The sequence below is a fragment of the Motacilla alba genome, chromosome 12, assembly GCF_015832195.1.
Source record: "Motacilla alba alba isolate MOTALB_02 chromosome 12, Motacilla_alba_V1.0_pri, whole genome shotgun sequence".
Classification (NCBI taxonomy): Eukaryota; Metazoa; Chordata; class Aves; order Passeriformes; family Motacillidae; genus Motacilla; species Motacilla alba.
This window is the reverse complement of record NC_052027.1, coordinates 12,696,748-12,718,171: the sequence shown is the minus strand read 5'-3', so window position 1 is coordinate 12,718,171 and position 21,424 is coordinate 12,696,748. Positions and strand designations below refer to the sequence as shown.

General features: G+C 41.0%; 1 protein-coding gene across 5 annotated transcripts; it reads left to right on the top strand.

The window, feature by feature from the left end:
* The first annotated feature begins 829 nt into the window (after positions 1–829).
* Positions 830–20,824, top strand: CCDC66 (coiled-coil domain containing 66). 5 transcript variants are annotated; one of them, XR_005258379.1, is made up of 19 exons: positions 830–920; positions 1,965–2,029; positions 2,783–2,805; positions 3,663–4,080; positions 4,917–5,052; positions 5,224–5,327; positions 6,285–6,403; positions 7,160–7,330; positions 8,558–8,808; positions 9,190–9,274; positions 10,075–10,236; positions 11,566–11,713; positions 12,583–12,666; positions 13,188–13,666; positions 14,665–14,702; positions 15,062–15,399; positions 15,749–15,876; positions 19,021–19,151; positions 20,429–20,824. XR_005258379.1 is itself a non-coding variant. In XM_038149096.1 (18 exons), exons 1-18 carry the CDS (start codon positions 910–912, stop codon positions 20,507–20,509), a joined length of 2,781 nt encoding a protein of 926 aa, XP_038005024.1. In that variant the 5' UTR covers positions 831–909; the 3' UTR covers positions 20,510–20,824. The 5 variants fall into 5 exon arrangements, 4 of the variants coding, with proteins under 4 accessions (XP_038005024.1, XP_038005023.1, XP_038005025.1 ...); XM_038149096.1 differs by lacking the exon at positions 19,021–19,151 and having other exon boundaries at positions 831–920; positions 15,062–15,339; XM_038149095.1 differs by lacking the exon at positions 19,021–19,151 and having other exon boundaries at positions 831–920.
* Positions 20,825–21,424: the final 600 nt, after the last annotated feature.

Sequence of the window (21,424 nt, the reverse complement as noted above, 5' to 3'; positions counted from 1 at the left end):
AGTGTCCCGTCGGGCAGTGTCCCGTCGGGCAGTGTCCCGCCCCGGCTCTCCCCTCCCTGCCGCTCTCTCCTCTCCGCCGCTCCGCCCGCAGTGCCGGGACACCTGAGAGCGCCGTGCCGTCCTCCACCTTCGCCCCTCTCCTACCTTGTCCGCTTTGCCCAAACCACACCAGAAAATAAATCAATAAAGAAAATTGAAATGAAATGAAATGAAATGAAATGAAATGAAATGAAAATACGAGCGAGCAGCCGCCGCCCTCCCGCGCAGCGCGGCCGCTCCGGAGGCAGCGGCCGCTCGGACCCTCCCCACACCGATCTTCTGTCTGCCCCCGCCCGCCCCTCGTTCCCCTGCTTTCCCTCCTTCCTCCGCAGCTGCTCGAGGCCGGGGATAATCGCCCGGCAATTGCTTCGCACCCTCCGCGGGGCTGCGAGACCCCATCCCCTGGGACAGGCAGCTGCAGGACCGATCCCCGGCGCTCCGGGCCCGGGGGTGTGCGGGACTCCATCGGACCCATCCCCGGCGCTCCGGGCCCGGGGGTGTGCGGGACTCCATCGGACCGATCCCCGGCGCTCCGGGCCCGGGGCAATGTGCGGGACTCCGTCGGACCGATCCCCGGCGCTCCGGGCCCGGGGCAATGTGCGGGACTCCGTCGGACCGATCCCCGGCGCTCCGGGCCCGGGGCAATGTGCGGGACTCCGTCGGACCGATCCCCGGCGCTCCGGGCCCGGGGGTGTGCGGGACTCCATCCCCCAGCGCTCCCGGCCGCGCCGCCCCACAGTGCTGCGAGTGCCCATTGGTGGAGGCACCCCGCGGGCAGCCAATCGGCGCGCGGCTCCTTCAGCGGGGCGCGGAGCTGAGGGCGGGCGATGCTCGGGGCTCCGCGGAGCTCCGCGGCCGCCGGGCAGCGCCATGAACCTGGGGTGAGCAGCGAGCGGCGCCGGGCCGCGCCGGGTGGGACGGGACGTACTCCTCGCGGGACGTGGCTGTTCGGGGAGGGACGGGCCCGGCCCCGCGGAACGCATCGGTCCCGCGCCGGGGCGCGCAGTGTCGCGCGGCCGAGGGAGCGGGAGCGATCTGCGGGACAGAGCCGGGGGCCAGCGACCCTTCCCGTGGGAGGGCCTCGGGACGGGCTCCGGGGAGCGGTGCAGGGGGTGCGATGCCCGGGACAGCGCGTTCCGCGAAGTGGAGCAGGGGTGCGATGCCCGGGGTGCGATACCCGGACAGCGCGTTCCGCGGAGCGGGGGCAGCGCGCACCCTCCGGGCCGGGCCCCGCTCACCGAAGCGCCCCGTTCTCAGGTGCCCCGTTCTCAGGTGCCCCGTTCTCAGGTGCCCCTTAGAAAGCTGCGTGCGAGCTCGAACTGCGCCGGGTTTGTTCCTTGTTAACATTTTATAATGAAATGTGAAGATGAAGTGGTGTGTGTAGCGCTTATCGTCATGTTGGATTGTCTTTGCACGGAGCAAAGAAAGGCACTTGGGTATCGCCACTGCCACGTTTTTCTCCTCTCCTAAACGCTTGTAACAGCGCTTGTTGCACTTGCGAAGGTGAATTGTTGTGCATGGTAGCACAGCCAAAGGCTCTTTCGGCATACAGCCCCACTTTGTGATCAGCGCTGGCCCTTCCGGGAGGCTTGGTTAGCGATTTGTGCAGCACCCAGTTTATAGTGTTGGATTATTAAATTCTTGAGGTGTGTTGCTCTGTATAACGATATAGAGTGGCACCTTTAGTGTAAAGATCTACTTTGCAACAAGCAAAGTAGATCTTCAAAGTTTTTTCAGTATCAATAAAATTACGCCTTCTTCAAGACAGGTTGATTTCTTTGTTTTAAGTAACTTCTCAAAACATAGCTTGGGATGTGAAGGACCATCTGGAACAACAGTAATTGTTCCTGTTATGAATGTCCAAATCTTGCCATTATCAGATTACTTCATATTTCACATTCCTCTCTCTCTCTCTCGTTTTGCAGCGATGGACTGAAGCTCGAAACTGAAGTGCTGGATGGAAAGCCTAGGCTAATTTTAGCTTCTTCTGGTATTTTTTAAATTTAATCTTTAAAGCTTCTTGAAGTTAAACCCAATATCCAAGAGACATAAAGCCCAGCTTTCCTGAAATGTTTTTGAGATTAGGAAGAATGTTTGTGCATTGTTATTTATAAGTCCTCTCTCCCACCAGCTCGATTCTCAGCAGTAGGTTGATGATGAATTCTGAATAGTCTGTGCACCAGGGAACAGCTGGCAAACAGTCTCCACTGCTTAGCTGGTCATTAAAATAAGAAGTGAAGTGCTATTGTGTATCAGCTGGCATAACTTGATGATAATTTCTGTAACTTTATAGCACCTTACTTGCCAGGATAAAAGATGCTTAATTTACACAGCATGACATCATTACAATCAGGTTTTTAAAGCAGCTTCAGTATTGGTGGTAAACATTTTTAAATTTCAATAAGCAGTTTATGTAGGCCAAATCTCACTACTACCATCTGAGATAATTATCAACATAGGTTTTTCCAGTATAAATGTTAATAAATTCTGTCTTTGTGATTTGTCAGACATACGTCTCTGCAATAAATTCCAGCTTTGTGATTTGTCAGACATACATTTCTGTACAAGTCTACTTTTCCTAACTGTTCTGCATAGTCAGGGCAGATGGTATGGGAAAAATACTTTCCCTCTGATTTACAAAAATCAGATTAATATAATGTTTTACTAATGTCTCAAGGTTGTTTTTCAGGGACAAGTTGTTATTAAATACTTCTTTCATATGTTTGTGTTTGTTTCCCAAAAGATAAATCAAAGCCCGCCATGAAGGTAAGTGTAAAATTTTTAGAACACACAAATTCACTGTTTGTTAACAGAAAATTTGAGAAACTGAACTGTATAAATACTTGGAAACAATTATATTTATGAAAGAGAAATATCTGTTTATGAGTCTCTTTTAACTTGAGATATTCTGTTATTTCTCAGGTTTATAGTAGCTGTTCAAAAGGATGAATTCAAAGTTTTGTGACTATTTTTACCTTTGCAAAATGCATTAGTTTTCTTGGCCAATAAGTTAGAGCAGCAGAGGGAATCATCTGAATCAGAACCTTCAGAGACCTTAAAGCAGTTCTGGTAAAGTAGAGCTCTGAAGTGTGTTAAATTTCAACTTTGGTCATACAGGCTGTCTCTGAGTAAACTGGAATAGGGTGGGTTTAGGAAGAAGAAAAAGCAGAAAAAGGTCCCAGTACACAGGAAATAATTACAATTTGCACCAAGGACCTTGGAAAGAATAAAACTTAGTTCAGAGTGGAAGAATCAAGACTGAAATACTGCTGGCTGCATGGTGAAAGCATGTACCTATGTGGAGCCAGGAAACACCTATTCTCTATTCAGAAACACCAAAGTAAAGCAGAATTAATGCTTGTTAATTCTTTTAAATGTCATGCTACATTAATTTATTATTCATGCTGTCATTTTGAAATACTCAAATTCAGATGCTCTGTTGCCTTCCAGAGTTTTCCTGATAATTGTGAAGATGTTTCATTTGCTCATACAGAGTTTCTACTGATGGAACAGAAAAAAAAAATGACACTTATTTTCCTTGTTGCTTCAATCTTGTTTTCATTTGTTACAAATACAATTTTTTCCCTTATTTAATAGATGGTAAAATCTTTTTGCTTTAACAGATGGGCAATAAAGCCAGAGCACCTAAACAATCATTGAGAATAAAGCACACTGGACTAATCTTGAAGCCAACACAAAATGCTTGTATCAAGCAGGAAAATGTAACAAAACCAAGGAGTGAATCAAGCTTATCAATGACAAAAGGTGAAAAACTGCAAGTTAATAAACACTCCTCGCATGAAGCCACAACTAAAAGTTATTCTTTGATTTTCCAAAGAGATAAGGCAAACAGATATCCTGATCCAGAGGATCTTAGTATTGTGAAAAAAACTAAACACAAACCTCAAGCCCCACATGTATCAGCTGAAAACTTACAAAGTTTGGTGTGTTTAACACAAGCACAGCTTCAACAGATTTTGACGATTGTTAAAGAAGGAAGAAGCATCTCTGAGACTCATAATGAAAAGCAAGAGGAAATGGGTAAGATGCCAGCCATTGGATATATTTGTTCCATGGAAACAGAGCAAAATGGGAAAGCTTAACTTGCAGTCTATAATTTTAGGTTATTTGCACATTGTAGAGATGTTACACCTAGGTTGCATGGTCTCAGACAAAATACCATTTGCCATTAGGAATGTGACATTGTTACTGTGAGAGCCAAGCATTTCAGAATTATCACAGTAAAAAAGATTGTTTGTTAGATTTCCAGTATTCTGAAGAGCAAACCAGCAAGAAACACTGTCACTGTTCCATGCAAAATAAAAACCATTTTACACTGGGGGAAAAACAGAACTGCACTGTACCAGTGCCCAAGGAGAAGGGCCCTTCTGGTTTGTGAAGAGTTCAGGCCTTCCTCTGTGTCTCAGGAGCAGTTCTGCCATTTTCCTGTGGCCCAAGTTGGATTTGTGTCTTTTAGCCTAACTGGACTATTAGAGCTGAATAGTATTTTTCTTTTCCCCTCCCCAATTCTTACACTCAGAAGTGTAAGAACTGTTGCTTATCTTCCTTCGTTGCATCCTTCCTCCTGTCAGTGGGTGTGTGGAGGGGATCAGCTTTTGCACCAAGAATTGCATCCTGCAATTAGAGTCCCAAACTCTGAGCCCTTAGCCAAGAATAAGTGATTACTACATCTAGCATTTGAAAAATACCTTGTGAAGTTCTAACTTGTGTACTTTAACTATATAGGCAGGGCTGAAAACACTTTTGTTAAATTGTGGGGAATCTGCAAGCTTCTGCTGCTCCCAGAGTATTTACTCAAAGCTGAAGCAAGTTTAGTGGCTATACATACATTTTTATGTATTTCTGTTCTACCACAGCTACTAATGAGGCATCGAAGGAAAATGTTACAGCATCACTCCAGAAAGATTGTGAAGTGTCCCCAGTTCCAGATGAAGCAAACTCTGATTCAGGCAGGAAACAAGAAGCACATCCACAGCCAGAACACAATGTTATGTAGGTACATTTGTGTTACTGTGTACAAAAATTGTGTTTCCAACAAGGTTCATGTCATATGTTCTTAATAACATTAATATTGTTTATAAATACTAATGAAGAAGTTACCTCTAAAATTTAACAGATCAGCTTTCTAGATAAAAATCTTCCCCCCTCCTTCCTTTTCTCTAGAAAGGATTCATGGAAACCTGCTGACTTGTTTAGTACCTTGGGTGAAAGAGAAGGGGAGAAAGCCTTATTGGAATTTAAGAAGACCCAATGGAAGAAGGAGTTAGGTATTTATAATGTATAAAATACATTTTTGATATATTTTTATTGCACTCAGGATGCCAAAAAATTTGGTATGCCTTATGCCATTTTAAATTTACTTACATCAGTACAGTTGCTACAAATTGAAAAGTAAATAATAAATCTCCAAGACAGTGTAAGATTGTTGAATTCCAAAAATTTATCCAAAGATTATAAATTCTTGCAAGAAACACTTCTTTGCCAATAAATACTATCTCAAATGTATTGTTATGCTTTGTATTTTAGGTGCTACTTGCCAGCAGTTTTTACTGTCACCTTCTGACAGTAATTGACAGCCATTATCATTAAAAAATTCATTTGGTTTTTAATGGGAACAGCATCACCCCCGTCTACAAGCGTGACTGAGTGCATGAAATTGCAATTTGAACTTGAGAGAGTTTCCAGTCCAGCCCCATCACCAGTCAAGGGGAATCTCTGGAGGAAACAAAAACTGTTCAATACAGTAGTAAATTCTCTCTGAGAAATTAAGCTTTTTATGATTCACATGAAGGAGTGCTGTGTTTTGTTTTGAAATTGGATTTAGACCATTTGGTTTCAGTGTTTAATTCAGTGTTTAATGTCAGTAGCTTCCATTATAGATCCATTGGTTTTAATTAATATTAAAGTAGTTGTTACTGGTGTAACAAAATGGAGAGAGTTCACATACTTGGTTATTTTTTGGTTTTCCCTCGGAAATTGTTCCTGCAGTGTTTTTTAGTCTCCCCAGAGAGACTCCCCACTTACCTCTGCATCCCTGGGCAGATGCCCCCTTTGCTCTTAAGAGCAAGGCATGTGGGATTGGTCAGACTGACTGGTGACAACTCTTGTGTCCATTTCGCAGTCCAAGTGACAGGAAAGACATGCATTGTTGCCTTTTTTATTTTTTTAACTGCTAAATGTTTGCAATAGGAACTCTAGTAATAGTTTGGTTTTGTTTGTTTAAGATGAACAGGTAGCACTGAAGAAGAAGCTGAAAGAAACTCTGGAGGGAGAGGTGGGTTATTTCTGGGCAAAACTTGGCAGTAAGAAAACCCCTAAAATGGAAACACCTGACCCAGACCAGGTAAGACTGTCTATAAACAAAAGAGCACAGTTTTCACAGCACTGTTGCAGAACAGTTTAATTTCTAATTCATAGAAGATTTTATGTTCTGTACAAATCCTCTAGAATCCAATATTGGTGGTGCTTTAAACCTTCTCAGGGCTTGAATTGCTGCAGCTCCCTGGTCCTCACTTACTTGTTGTTCAGGTCATAATTTTTCAGTTTAAGATCTTTATAGCAGGAACAATCCTTTCCTGTCCCTCCATTTGGATTCCTGACTAAAAAGTACAAATCTTTTCTTGTTCTATTTGAGGGAACTGTCTCAAATGTAATCCCTGGCTATATAATTATATACATTGTTCATGAGCTCTCACATATATTTGATTGCTTACATAATGAGCCTAGCCAGTATGATATCTAGCTTTTTAAAAAGCTGTCATTCTGAAACCAGTGTTAGATAAATGCATTATATTCACAAGAGACTTCTCCAGTGAAAATTATTGCTGTTAAACAGAAGTTAGGGTTGTATCTGCTATCATTTCTTTCAGCAAAAACAACTTGCACTTTCTTGTGGCACATTCAGCATTCCTAGCAAAGTTTTGACTCTGACCTGTAAGAATTTGTTTCAATCTACATAATTGATAAATAGTGGATAAAATATGCTTAGTTACAAATTTGGGCTGAGGTTTTAATGAACAGCAGTTTCTAGAAGTATAATTTTGTTAACAAACAAAGCAGGTGAACTGAATAAGTCTTGAAATGGTCCCTTTGTTTGCAGACAGTGCTTCCAGCTGACTCAGTTCATGGCACTGAGGAGAACTCTGCCTGTACAGCTGCTTTAGCCACAGAGGCTGATGGAGTTGCACTGAATGTTCCAAGAGCTCCAGCTGGGCAGTCTTCTGATTTCAGTCCTTCTGACTTTCCAGCTGGCAGTTGCACAGCTTTCAGGGTAAGAGCTTTTACTGTATGCAGGGTATTTTTACCGATTTTTTAACAGCAAATGTTTGTCTCAATAAGTTCTTTTAAACCAGGAGAAGTCCTTTGACCTTTTTGCTGTGTATAAATAACTTTGTCTGAATGAATGTTTGCCAAAATATCAAAGCTTTGAAGACTTCCTTCAAGGCTGATGTGAAGAACAGTACTAAAGGTGTGATATGTAGTATTAATTAGTTTTTAAGTATGTGCTGAAGAAATAGAGAAGTGGGAACTTATATAAAATAAATTTTATTGATGGCAGAAGGTTCAAGAAGTAGGTCTTAAATTATGGCTGGTAGGCAGTGATTGGAGTTTTTTTGGTAAATGGCATTGGAAGTTCTCAGTGCCACTGGAGCTTGTTAAATAGTACAGAGATCCCTTAAGCAGAAACAGAAGAATGAAGATGGCAGCTCCTTAATTTGAGACAGATCACTGCTAATTAGATTGTGGTGCTGAATCTGCCTGGAACACAGACTGAACAGTGAACCACAGGAAGAAAAAGGGATTTCTGTTCATGATACAAATAAGTAGGGATTTCTGGATTGAGAGGCTGATGGTTCAAGTTAGAGTAATATTCAGAATTCATCTATTAGCAGTCAGATACGTGCTACAGATACAAAGTTACATCCTTTTACTGTGCTAGAGAAAGGCCCAGTTTTGCTTACCAACTGAAGGCAGAGCTTTCTGCCAAGTCCTTATTATGTGGCTAGAGAAGATACTTAATTTTTCATAGAAGAACTAGCAGTTATCTTATTTCAGAAAGCTGTGCCACAGGAGTGACCTTTTAGTGCTCTGAAACATGAGCAACAGAAGAAGTTTATTTACATTTATCATAGTCATTAAATGATTATACATGTGCAGTTTCACATGATCCAGTAAAACCTAACATTTTCCCAGGGCCTACCAGGCCCAAACTTTCTTTCCAGCTCCCCTGAATATCCCATGATTTGAGAAACATTTTATCCCTATACTATCACAGGTGTGGATCAGCATTATAATCTGTGGTTTGACTTGCATTTTAATTGTCTTCTCACATAAGGCATTAACTGCTGTCTGCATTGTAGCTTTTCAAATGTTTCTGGTGTACAAAATGTGTATTCTCTGTTTTATTAACCACACTTTACACTTTATAGACACAGTGTAACTGAATGCTTTTTTTTGTTTTGTTTTGGTTTGGTTTTGTTGCTTGATACTTATTTAGGCAGAAGAGCATGACAGATGGGAAATGCACTTTGATTCTTTTAAGAACCACTTTAATGCTAATGCACAACACCCCTTAAATGGAATGCACAGAAAGCCTGAAAGTCTTTCTTTGTCACCTGACCCCAAGGACCCGACTGCTTTCATTCACCCTTCGTCCCCTGCAGCTTTAGGCAACCTCATGCCCTTACAGATGGGAACTGCAGAAAAAGCTGCTAAAAATGGTGCTTTGGAACAAAGTCAGAGAGTCAGGTGAGTGAGCTTTGTAAGGGTAATTATTTTCCCAGCCAGTACATTTATGGTACCTCAGAAAGAAAGAAAGAAAAAAAAAAAAGAATAGAATCCTTTACATTCATTTGGCTTTTGTTTGTTGTTGTTTTTTTTTTCAAATACCTGTTGTTTCACTGTTGAAAGACACAAGTACTGCCGATGTTTATTAATGAAATTTGCTGCAAATAACCTTACGTTTTTCCTTAATGAAAAGGAATTCCTAATCTATGAATAAATTTATATATTAACTTATAATTAACAGAATAACCTCAATGTGAAAATGCAACCTAACTGATTCTAATTAAGGAAGGCTTAAGGATTATTTTCTAATGATTAGAAACATTGACATGTCCCTTTGTTCAGTTTCCTCCGTTCCATGACGGCTCTGCTGGACCCTGCACAGATTGAGGAGAGGGACAGGAGGCGGCAGAAGCAGCTGGAACATCAGGTACACTTGGGTTTTAAAGCCTCACGCTTGTTTAATCAGCAGAAAGGATGAAAGGTAATGTCTCATGAATAAAGCATGAGATTTAATACCAGAACCCGGGGAGGCACTTGACTTTTACACTTTAGATGACACGTGCATTGTTTGGCAGTATTTCCTTCAGTCAGACTCTACAATTCTCTTTCAATATTTGCTCTAGATTATTGCACTTCTGTTACTGAATTTCTGCCTCAAGAAAAGGTACAGTTGAGTCCTTAGAGCTCTAGCAGGTTTGTGTGCATTTTCCTTCAGTCTCCACTGTTATAAGGAGGAGAAATCTGATATTTACAGATTCCCACTCCACGAACCTTTAGGTTTTTATCTACTTCACTAACATTTACCTAACCTCTGTGGCACCCTACCAATGTGTGTCTCTATGCTGGTGTTTTGTTTCTAGCACGGTGTGAAGAAGTCTCAATATAAATGTTGAGACTGTTCTGGCCACACTGTTACTCTGCTGGATCAAACTCCTGGATTGCCAGGAGCTTTTTCACTAATAAGGTGAAAATCAGACCTTCATCTCTTTACCAGAAAAAAAAAAAAAATGTATTTTCTAAATCCTTTTTTCTATCTGAGTATTTCAGATTGCTCAGTTGGGCTGGTGGTTTTCCAGAAACAAAACCCAGGAGTGTTTTGTCTTCAGGGTTTTTTTTTCACTTGTCCAAATCCAATCCTACACATATACCAAAATACATTAATAAATACCTTACAATATGTTAACGTTATATCTTTTACCTTGTCCTTTTTTTTTCTGATCCTGCCAGAAAGCAATAATGGCTCAGGTGGAAGAAAAACGGAAGAAGAAACAACTGGAGGAAGAGCAGAGAAAATGGGAAGAGCAACAGGAAGAACTGCGCCTGGCACGAGAAAAAGCACAACTGCAGAAACAGTTTGAAGAAGAAATGCTGAAACAAAAACAAAAGGAGGTGGGGTTTGCATTATCTTAGTGCAGACAGTCAGTGATAACACTGAATTTTGAGGAAAATAGTTCTTGTTCCTCACTTGCAAAATTTTGCTCATCATTTTGGAAATGAAAACTATCCAAAATGTAGACTTTCTTGAAAATATACAACACCACACAAGAATAAGTCCAGTCTCTTTTTTTGAACAAGGGCCTTTTCAGGAAGAGAAATTATAAGAACTGGCAAAACCAGAAATGTAGTTGTAAATAGTGCAGAAACATCCATTTTAAAATGCAAATTTAATATTAAAAAATACCTCAAAGTATGTGGTCCAATTCTTGTTATTGGTAACTTGGTGCTTTTAAGGTGCTTCAGTACCATGAAGTTCATCCAAGTGAATGTGGTTTCAGTCTGAATTAAAGACTTAGGATATAGTCTGGAAAAGGCATTTTAAAAGTCATCCAAGTTCTCCATCTTTCCCGTGCATAGATGTTGCTGAGCTTTACACAGTGCTGTCATATAAAAGTTAAACCAAAGGTATGTTTTTTATTACTGTTTGTTTCTTCTTTGGAAAAGTAGCAGATTCCATGGTGTCATAAGACAAGGTGATTCCAGAAACAGTCTTCTCCAAAGCCTGCAGAAATGTGGAGTCCTGATTTCTCTGCATTTTCTGGATGAAGTGTGTGGCATCTGCCTGTAGATGCTTGAACAGACTGGTTCAACATGGGGAAAGTCATCCTCTGTAATTGCTCAGCTCCTTTGAAACATGTCACAGCACCAGTTGTTCTTTCCAACTGCAAATGCAGGAGGGAGTGGGATCAGCTGCTAATAACAGTTGGGAAATGAGATTTTCCTTGGCCCAGTCTCCTGCACCTTGAACCCACTGAGTCAGGGAACTGTAACCCCCTGACATTTGCTGGGGAGCTTTTACTGTTTCCTTCCTGTGCTAGTAGAGTAAGGTGGGGTTTATTACTTTTATTTGGGCTCCTTTCATTTCATTAAACCACATGTTACAGGAATCACAGATGGCTGACATCAGATGGCATCCAGAAAAAGAGGAATTTATTAGAAGGGAAATAAATATCTAGATAACTTGGAGGATTAAAATGCTCATTTTTTAATGCTAAGACTGAAGATCTTTCATTAGTACAGCAGAGGTTCTGAACTTATAATCATAGAAATTATAGGTTACATACTGTACTTACTCAACTAGTTTTAGTTTTGAAAAAAAATACTTTCCCTAAATAAAAATACATATAAACTTGAGGATTATATGGTCATTAAATAATCCAATTGATTTTATTCTCAAAATAAATAATCACATATTTACCTTTTTTTTTTTTTTTTTTTAAGGAACTTGCAACTCTTAAAGCCAAAGAGCTTTATCAGTCAATGGAGAAAGCTCAGGAATTAGCCCAGGGATCAAAACAAGACCAGCACATTCCAGACTTGGCTCAAAAGGCACATGACATTTCAGAGCTTCAGAACAGTCTTGGTGGTGGCAAGTATAAATCTCACACTCAGTTTGCCTGTTCCTTTGGTGCTTGAAAGTGAGTTTGGGGTGGGGGTGGTTTTTTTGGTTTTTCTTTCCCTTTGTTTGGGTCACAAACCAAATTTCATTACCTTTCAAACAAACCTAAGTGTTAACTCCTATGGAGAATATTGTGTTTTAGTAGGTTTCAAATACTGTATTTCTTCAAATAAAGGAAGAAATGCAGAGTTACTGGCAGGAATGCACAGGAATATTCAGACCTGTGTGCTGTCAGATTTGCAGTGGAAAAGGGAGAGTATTTATTGAATCAAAGGCGACACGAAGGGGAGAGAATGACGAGGAGGCATCTGACTCCATGGATATCAGAAGGCTAATTAATTACTTTATTATACTATTTTATTCTATACTGTATACATTACATCTAAACTGAATCTGCCAAGCACTCACTCTGCACACAACTGCAGTCATCTCGTGCCTGTCAACCAGCAGTCCCGACACGCACACACTCTTGGCCCTGATAGGCCAAGGAAACAAAACACCATCACTTTGGGTAACAGTCTCCATATTGCATTCTACTTTGGTAAAACACAGGCACAGCAGATGAGATAAGAATTGTGTTTTTCCTTTTTCTGACATTCTGAGAATGTGAATCTCTGAAATCCTTGGGAAGAATTGTGCCTTGCTTTTCTCTGTGAAGAGAGATGTGGCAACAAGTATTGGCATTTCCACCAGAGTTTTCAGTATGGCTTTGAGCTCTGAGCCACAACAGTCTGATAACTCTGTGGCATGGTTTAAATTGAACATATATTACCAAATGGAATGGCTCTACCACTTTTCAGGTGATAGAGAGTTTGACAACTGTAATTCTGGCATTTCAGCACAACGTACTGATTTCCCTGGAGGTGTGGAGAGCCCCCCTGAGCAGCAGGCCTCCCCTCGGAAGGACACAGCGGTGCAGACAGGTACAGAGCCCACACCTGAGTTACTCTGGGACCTCCACACAGGCGGGGGGGCTTGCTTGTGAAACTGAGCCAAATCACTGACACAGGGAATAAAGCTAGAAAGAAATGCTTGCACAGACACTGTCATGTTGGTGTGTTATGGTTTACCACTTTATTCCTCTATTTATCACTATTTATTCTTCTAAATAAATGATATTTCTGTATAGTTGTTACTTAGCAGTTACAGATCTCATAGTCTGCAATACTGTGTCAATTTAGGGCCACAAGCCACATAGGTCCAAATTTTTAAGGTAACTTGATTTGGTTCTCCAGTCTTCTGTGTTTTATCCCTTCCTCACTGAGGTTGCTTCTACAGGTCCTATCTGTCTTCCACAGAAAAAAAAGAATAAAAAGGCATTATAAAACTGTAGCAACCGTTTTTTGAATAAAATAAGTAATGGTAGATTGATACATATACAAAAGTCAACCAAGTAATTTGAATAGTTCAGACTTGGAGTTAAAATACAATTATTTTTTTTTAGATTGCTTTAATGCTTCAGCATACACGGAGTCAGCTGAGGAAAGAACTGCATGTTGTGAGTCACCTGATATTTCCATAGAATATAAAGAAATCTCTAACATCAAAAAATACCAAAAGGAAATGCAGTATATGGATAAAAATAAACTTCCAGGAAAAGGGACTGGTGGTATTTACAGTGATCTATATGAGCAATTTTCAAGAAAAGAAAGGCACGTTAAATCTTCAGAAAAATACAGCAAAAGACCTGACTGGAACATAAACAAGCCTGGGAAAAGATACATTCCAGCCTCAGAAAGGTACCCCAAAGCACTGCAGAAACAGAGGGAGGAGAACAAGGTGCGCCGCCAAATGGAGCTGCTGCAGTTGGTGGAAAGGAACAGCCCTGGGCAGCTCAGTGCAAGAAGGGGAGGGCACTCAGCCAGGTCTCTCTCACCCCGGGAAGAAACAGCTGTGAAGAGTAAGGGCCACAGAGGCAGAAAGGTGGGTCACTGTCTGGCCTTTGAGAACACTGATGTGCTTTTAAAACTCTTGTTCCCCACAGTTTTACCGGGGTGGGAATTTGGTTATGTATCTGGAGCATTGAAATTCTCCTGTTGCTCATCCTTATGTCAGCACTCCGTTGTTCATCAGGAGCAGAAGAACATATTCAGATTTTGTGACTGAGTTTTTACTGTTATTTCAGTTTTCCAAAGTGTTGGTACCTTTTCATTTTCTCACTAACACTGATTCATGATGTAAACAGAGAGCTTAAATGCAAGCAGTGTGCAGGACACAGTGACATCACTGACTTGCTCTTTTTTGTCCAGTCATTGTGTTGTGCTGACAGGTGAGGTACAGCAGCACCTGCTCAAGAAAACAATGTTTATTTCTGCAGAGAATGTGGATTACTGAGGATGTACTCCACTGCCACAGAAATGCATCCTTCTTAGTGGAGTCATTCTCCATTTGCAGTAAGCATTGCATCAGTAGAGTTGTGGCTGGAAAAAAGTATTTTGAAGAAAATACTGTCAAAAAAAGTATTTTAAAGAAAATACTATCAAATATATTTTTGGCTTCTCTCTTGCCCCTCTCCATATCCAGAACTTGTTCACTCTCTGTATGCATAAACACCTCACTCTGTCACACCTTCAAATAATGAAACTCTGGACCTTTCCTTTAATATCTTGGATTGAACCTTTCAGGTTTATAAATTCCTATGTTCCAAGGACAGGACGACAGACATAATATTTTTAATAGTGCTTAGAGCTGCCAAATTCAGAAAATTTGAACAAATCCTCCTGTAATTTGTTGATTTATTTCATGGGCACTACAAGTCTCTTAAATGCAAATCTTTGATAAATACCTTTCTCCTGAACCCAGGAGGTCAAACAGGTCCTTCTGGAATTCCAAAACAAACTTTCTCTGAAAAATCAAAGCTTTTAATATAAAAACCACGAAGATTTTTTGTTTTACTTTTGACTTTTTTGGTTTTCTCCTAGGAAGAAAAATTTCATAAGAATCACTTGAGTGAAGAAAGGTAAGTCAGTACTCTGCATTAATGAAATGTAGGAATACATTATTGCTGAAATGCATGTACTTTTCTTTCCTGATTTTTTAAAAATAATTTAGATACATCTAATTGTCTACTATTAAAGATACACAAGTCCATACAGATTGCAGGTATAAAAGCAGAATAAATAAACAAAAATCTTGGCCTTCAAAGATTCTTAGTCTCTGTTATTTGAGCAAATCACATTACAGATTGCAGGTATAAAAGCAGAATAAATAAACAAAAATCTTGGCCTTCAAAGATTCTTAGTCTCTGTTATTTGAGCAAGTCACATTACTGAAGTATTGTTCGAGCTTTTTTTTTTTACCTTCAATTGTTCCCTACAGATCTGAATCACCTCCTGTTCCAGCAGTCAGGAACAGATTACTCCAAGCACAACCAAGACAGGTCCAGGCTTCTCATTTCCTGGTGTGTAACCAGCTGGGTGGAAGAGAGAAGGAGGCCCCGGCAGCCTGGCAGCAGAGGAGCTCCCCCGCGCCCTCCAGCCCTCCCTGGGCGCAGTTCGTGCCCTACGTGCGCACCCGGGAGGTTTTCTGCTTCCCCCCGGAGGCGCCGCCGAGCCGAGCCTCGACACGCCACAGCCACGGCCACAGCCACAGCCACGGTAGTGCCATCATCCCGGGAGGGCAGGAAGCTCCCCTCGCAGCGCTGCTGCTTCAGCCAGGCTCGTAGTGTGCAGTAAGCTCTCTGTGACACAGCAGTGCACAGAAAGGCTGTGCAAGCAAATTATAAAAAAATAAAATCAAACCACAAAGTTTTAAAAAAGCAGCAAAGCAATAATATATGTTATCAGTTTTTTGTTTGTTTACCTTTCATGAAGTGGGACTGCACTTTTTTGCTTTACTGTATAGAGATTGGGGTTTAGGATTCTAAGTGTTGTTTGACTTAAAAATAGAGATTATAATCTCAATAGCAGCCAACCTCTGATTTTCATAAACTTTCAACATCTGCTGCTTCAAAATGAAAATTAATAAAGATTTTTATTAACTGACTTGATATATATTTACTTTTAGATTCTTACCAAACGCCACGACAGATTTTTATCTCAGATCATGTAAGAGATCCTCTTCTAAATCCTGATGCAGTTACAATCAGAGAGAGACAACAAGAAATTCTCAAAGGATTGTCAAAATTACGACAGGTAAGCAGAAATCTATTGGCTAACTGCGTGTGGGTATATATACTGAAGTAAAAATTATCACATCATTATCTTTAATTCTGTTTCCATAATTTGATTTAAATTCTGGGCCCTGTCCTCTACTTTTGTTCCATTTTACTAATTTTGTTTTTCACGTGTTGCTTCCATCTTTGGACAGTCCTTAGAGAGAGAATATGGACTCCATAATCCTTAAATCAGCTATGAAACAGTGAAGTGCCTAAGCAAACTTGAAACCAAGAGAAATTACTTTGTTTGGTGTCCAAGTTTCTGTGGTTAGGGTTGTTTATAAAGAATGTATCAGTTTCAAAAGAACAGAGTTTTAACACAACACTAGAACCTTGTTAATGAGGTTTTCCCTCTGCTGTTCCTAGGTTAGGACAGAACAGTGGGGTTGGTGAGGTGGTCTCGTGTCAGGCCTAGAAAATATACTGGAATTTGCAAACTGGAAGTATGAACACTTTAAAAATCCTTCCAAGACAGCTGCTACTTGTTAGCATGTAAAAAGAAAATTCAGGATTTGTCAATCAGCCAGGTTTTCTGAAAAGAAAATGAAAATTAGCTTGATGCCACAGACACACGAGCTCCTGAGATAAAAGGCTGTGTGTGTTGGTGTGCATTGTTCTCTCTGTAGCTGGGTACTGGTAATGGCATCTGCTTATCAAAGCCTGAGTGAGTTGGACCTGTTGGCAGCAAGGTGTGGCCACGGCCACTGAAGTCACAGGTCTGGACATGCACATGAGCACTTCTCTTTTATGCTTCTAAATGGCCTGACGGAGACCTGCAAGACAAAAAATGATTTACTTCAGGCTTGCCTTTTCATTGTGAAGGACCTGAAAATAAACATGTACCAGTATCTTCCCTTGCTTATGAATGGGTCCAAACTAAACGTACCTTATTGCTAGCAACAGGATTTTTCTCTGCCTTCAGAAAGGAAAATTTCATAAATAATCAAAGGGAAGAAAATCTGACAGTGAAGCACAACAAAATTAACAGTAGTTGAGGCTATTGATTACCTGTTGTGCTTTAGAAAGACAGAAGCACTGCCATGTACACTGTGAGAAACAAAGCCCACTCTTAAATTTTTAAGAGTTTCAATAAATAATAATAAGGGATAGTTATAAAGCAAAAGTTACAGGCCTGGGTGCATGGCAAAGCTAGTGGCACACACACTTCCTCAGCTCACAGTCTTTTCTACTGTTACAGTTGCATTACTTTCTCAAATGCCTGCAAATTTATTTTGAGCTCATTGACTACAGTCTTGCTTCAAATTTTCGCAGCGTTTGCACAATTCAATAGTTGCAAATGTCAGCAGTCTAGGGTGGTCTTTGGATGCCACTTTTAAGCTTGGTAGTTTTCCTTTTAGGGTCTTCTGCTCTCCACTTTATGCTATCTTAGATGTGCATTTTGCAATTGCCAGCTTATCTTAAAATACATCTTTGGCAAGCCCGCTTACATCTTGTGAAAGCCCTGCTTTCCTGCCCACAAATGATTACTAATGTTATCCTACTTAAAAAGCAGTTAAAAACTTTCAATAATTATTTGCAAACAATTACAATTTAATAATTAAAGCAAATAAATTGTAGCAAAAGCCACCTACTACAGAGCCATTTATAACATACCCACATCCTTCAGTGGTAGGTAAACTTCTTGTGCGAACCAAGGCTCATGACTCTCCCCAGGTCAGTGAGAAAAGCTGTGACCCAAGAACACTGAAAGGCTGTCAGTTTCTAACAGCTTCTACGTTGGTTTCACTGGATCTGGTCTTCCCCACTGCTCATTAACACCTTTGTTAAATATCTACAGCTTTTAAGTATTTTGGCTTCTGATCTAAAGGCATCTACTCCACAGCAGGCTCTGCAAAGTAAAGACACCTTTACTGGTCCAGGGGCATGCAGGGGTCAGCACGCCCATCTGCACATCCCAATATTGTTCATTTCACACCAGCTTTTATACAAATCTGACACCAATCTCTGCCACGTACTTATCTTGGAGTCCCAGATCTGGGGGTTGGGGCCTTACATAATTTGTGGTTTTCTTATCTTCAGCTTACAAATGCAACACACCATTCCAATCTAACTGACACAAATAACTGCATTTTCCTTTATGACACAGAGATCTTCATGTTGGACTTATGGGCCACCTCTACCTCTTTCACTGATGGCACTCTAGTTCCATATCTGTTCTAGCAGAACCTATGACTTTGCACCTTCACTGTTTTCTGCTGGGACTTTGGGAGTTTTCCACTCGTTATCACTTTCAGCTGGCCGGGGTAGGTCCTTGTTTGGGAAGCATTTACAGTTATCACTCCTAGCACGGGGCTAGGTCCCTCCTTGGGAAGCAGTTACAGTTTGCAGTAGCCAGCCCCTCAGTCCCAGTGGTCACCTCGCTGACACAAGTCCATGTTCTGTATTTCACTTCACTTACCAGTGGCATTTTGTTTAAGAGAAGCCAGATTCAAGGTACAGCTCGATCCATGTGCTTGCTGAGGCTGCAAAAACCCTGGTTATGTAAACAGGTTAATGTTGGCAAGCTCAGAGAAGCCACATGAACTTACAGTCAGTTTTGGAGTGGCTAAAAAGTAACAGGTTAGTCTTTCAGTAGATCTTGGTTCTGCAAGAGAGTTAACTTAAAACATGTGGAGTTCCTTTTTAAATACCCTGCCAGCTGCAGAAGGCATTTAGGACAGGACCTTGTATACCGAAGTATTGTAGATCTCCTGCTGTACAGATGACACCTGTTTTACTTATTTCACTGAGAAAGTATGAATAGTGCAGGATTTTGTCTGAAATACAAAAAGCTGCGTTTTCTCTTTCAGAAGATAATCTAGTCGTGCTCTTCTACATTTATATGTACATATATAGAGTGGATTTATACTTTCAGACTACATACATACACATCTGTATTTACAGCATATTTAGCCATTGTTTTGTCTGGGGGCATTCACATAATAGTCACATAATTTCGACCAGGCTTTAGTCTTTGAACTCCACACTGAGCCAGTGATAAATAGAGCTGGGCTGGTGCAGTAAGAGCCCCGTGGGACTGGCTGACCCAGGGACAAGCGGAGGGAGGGTGAGTCTGTCACTGCGTTTGCTACAAGACAGCAAATCTCTTCCTGTGTCTCAGGTCACAGCAGGTATAGGAGCTAGCAACAGACTCTTTCCTCACTGAAATCAAAAGTCAGTGGATAAGCCGAGCAAAGTGAATTATTTGTGACAAAGAAGGGACAAAGTTTAAGAAAAAGGACTCGCCCCCAGGTCAGTACTACCAGAGCACTCCATTGTTCCTGAGGCAGCAGCGCTGCCAAGGGCTGCAGGTGACAATGGCTGGGTGGGGACACACCCCCCACGGCTCTCTGGGGAGGTATTTCCCATTGCTGAGCGCCTGTCCAGAACCTGTGCAACCCTTGTGATAAACACTGCCAGCTTTCAGGGTTATTTGTTCCTCAGCTCTTGGTTTATTTAGGGCAGTTTATTTTGTAACTTGGTTTTGTGACATGCTTCTAAATGCAAAACATGCTCTGCAAAAATACTAATTATTGACAGAGAGACTGAAAACACTGACCCATTAATAGAAATAAGCAGATCCTGTTGAATAATTAGAAAGCAATTCATCAAGTGATTGAAAGTAGGCAGCTGCTGCCTTAGAAGGAGCCAAAGTGAAGTCTTACAGGCTGCTTTGCTGTCTTTCCTTTGGTGCCATCAGGAATCTGTGTCTAAATTGCTGTAGGAGCTGCTGCCTTGCATTAGGTCAGTGCTGAACTGTGCCAGCAGCCTGTAACTCTTATCTTTGAGAAAGGCCTTGTAACTCCTGAGAAAAATAATTATCTTTTCTTTTAAAAAAAAACAAACTTACCATGGTGTCAAATTATTTCTGACAAGTCTAAAATAGATGGAGAGCAAGGGGCCAGATGTCTCAATGTATATGATCCTGTTAATTACAGTAAAAATACTTATTTTTAATTTATGCACATACTTGTCATAGTTCTATCATGTATGACTTGATAGACAGGGATACATTTCCAGGAGGTTTTTTTGTGACAGGTTTTCTCTGTCATCAGTACTATCAAGAACCATTGACCCAGCAGGAACCTTGAACCTTTTGACAGGTAATCTGTGTCTCCTGAAATGTCAGACACTGCTCTGGTTCCAGTGGCTCTGCTGCCCTGGCTCTGTCGTTTGTGTTAAGGCTAAAAGCCAATGCCCATCAGGGCTTTGGGTTTTGCTTCATTCAGGAATTCCCTACAATCCAATTCACAGTGCACAAAGGGATGAGAAAGGTCCATTTCATACAGTGGAAAAGTCCTTTTTTCCTCTGCATGCTCATCCCTGGAAACTGGCCTGGCTTCCAGTCACACTTCGAAGGCTGCTGTAGAAGTTCCCTCTTCCCTGAGTCTGTGAGGCTTTACTGTTTTTTCTTTAGTTGTGAACTTCAAAACCATCGGGCCTTAACAAGGAAATTGTTTTTAACTCTGAAACAATGATGCTACAGGCTGCATGAGATAACAGAACATTCACATTTGTATTTATTTCAGGGCCTCCTGCAGAAGCAGAAGGAGTTGGAAAACACTCTGATTCCCATTGCAGCTCAAGAGAACTTCATGCCACCGTTTTGAGAGGTGCATAGGAATGTTCTGAATCCTTAATATGGAAATGCACAGCACTTTGCTACTGTAATTAATGACAAACCACCTCTAGCTTTTTTATGAAAATTAAATTATGAGAATTTTGATAGACTACAGGGTGATGTTACATTTTATATTGAAGATACTTTAGACTCGTGGTGGTTTGTCTGTTTAGAATGGTTTTCATGCTACTTGAAGACAAGTGTCAATTTAATATAAGCCACCAAAAACATGGAAGTAAACTGTTACATGGGTTTTTGTAGAACTCAGTGTGTGAATTTTGATAAATAAAAAGATGAAGATGTATTCTAAATGGCTTTAGTTATCTTTGTAGGTATTTTTAACTATACAAAACTGCCTGCATTTCAATATTCAGCCGCCTTTCCAGCCTTACACTGTGAATATCAACTCAAGTACTCCCAGATTCTAAGAGCACAGTTCATCACACAATCTGGTACAATTCATTGATAAAAGGGAGTTCTTTTTTCAGAAAATTACTTGCCATGCTTGGGGGGAGGGTAAGAAGTTTTACACTAATCTGGTACTGGTTCTTAACTTGAATAAATCAATCCACTGTTCATAGAGGGAAAGAATCAACTTTAGGCAAAAGTCTGTGGGTTTTGATTGTTTTTTAAAACCTGCCCTTTTTAACCAATTAATTTTCTCCCAACTAATTAGATTTAGAGTTATGTGTTTTCAAACACTCACCTGGTGCCGAACAGCACATCCCAGAGAAAAGCACTAAAATCAAATTACCAACAGTTTGTCCCCCAAACACAGGACTTTGGGCAACTGAAGATGAGCACTAAAAGATGAGCACTAAAAGCCAGGAGTCTCAGCCGAGTGAGCAGCAGCTCCACAGCTGCTCCGAGGCTGCTGCCTGAGGCACAACTAAATGAGAGGATC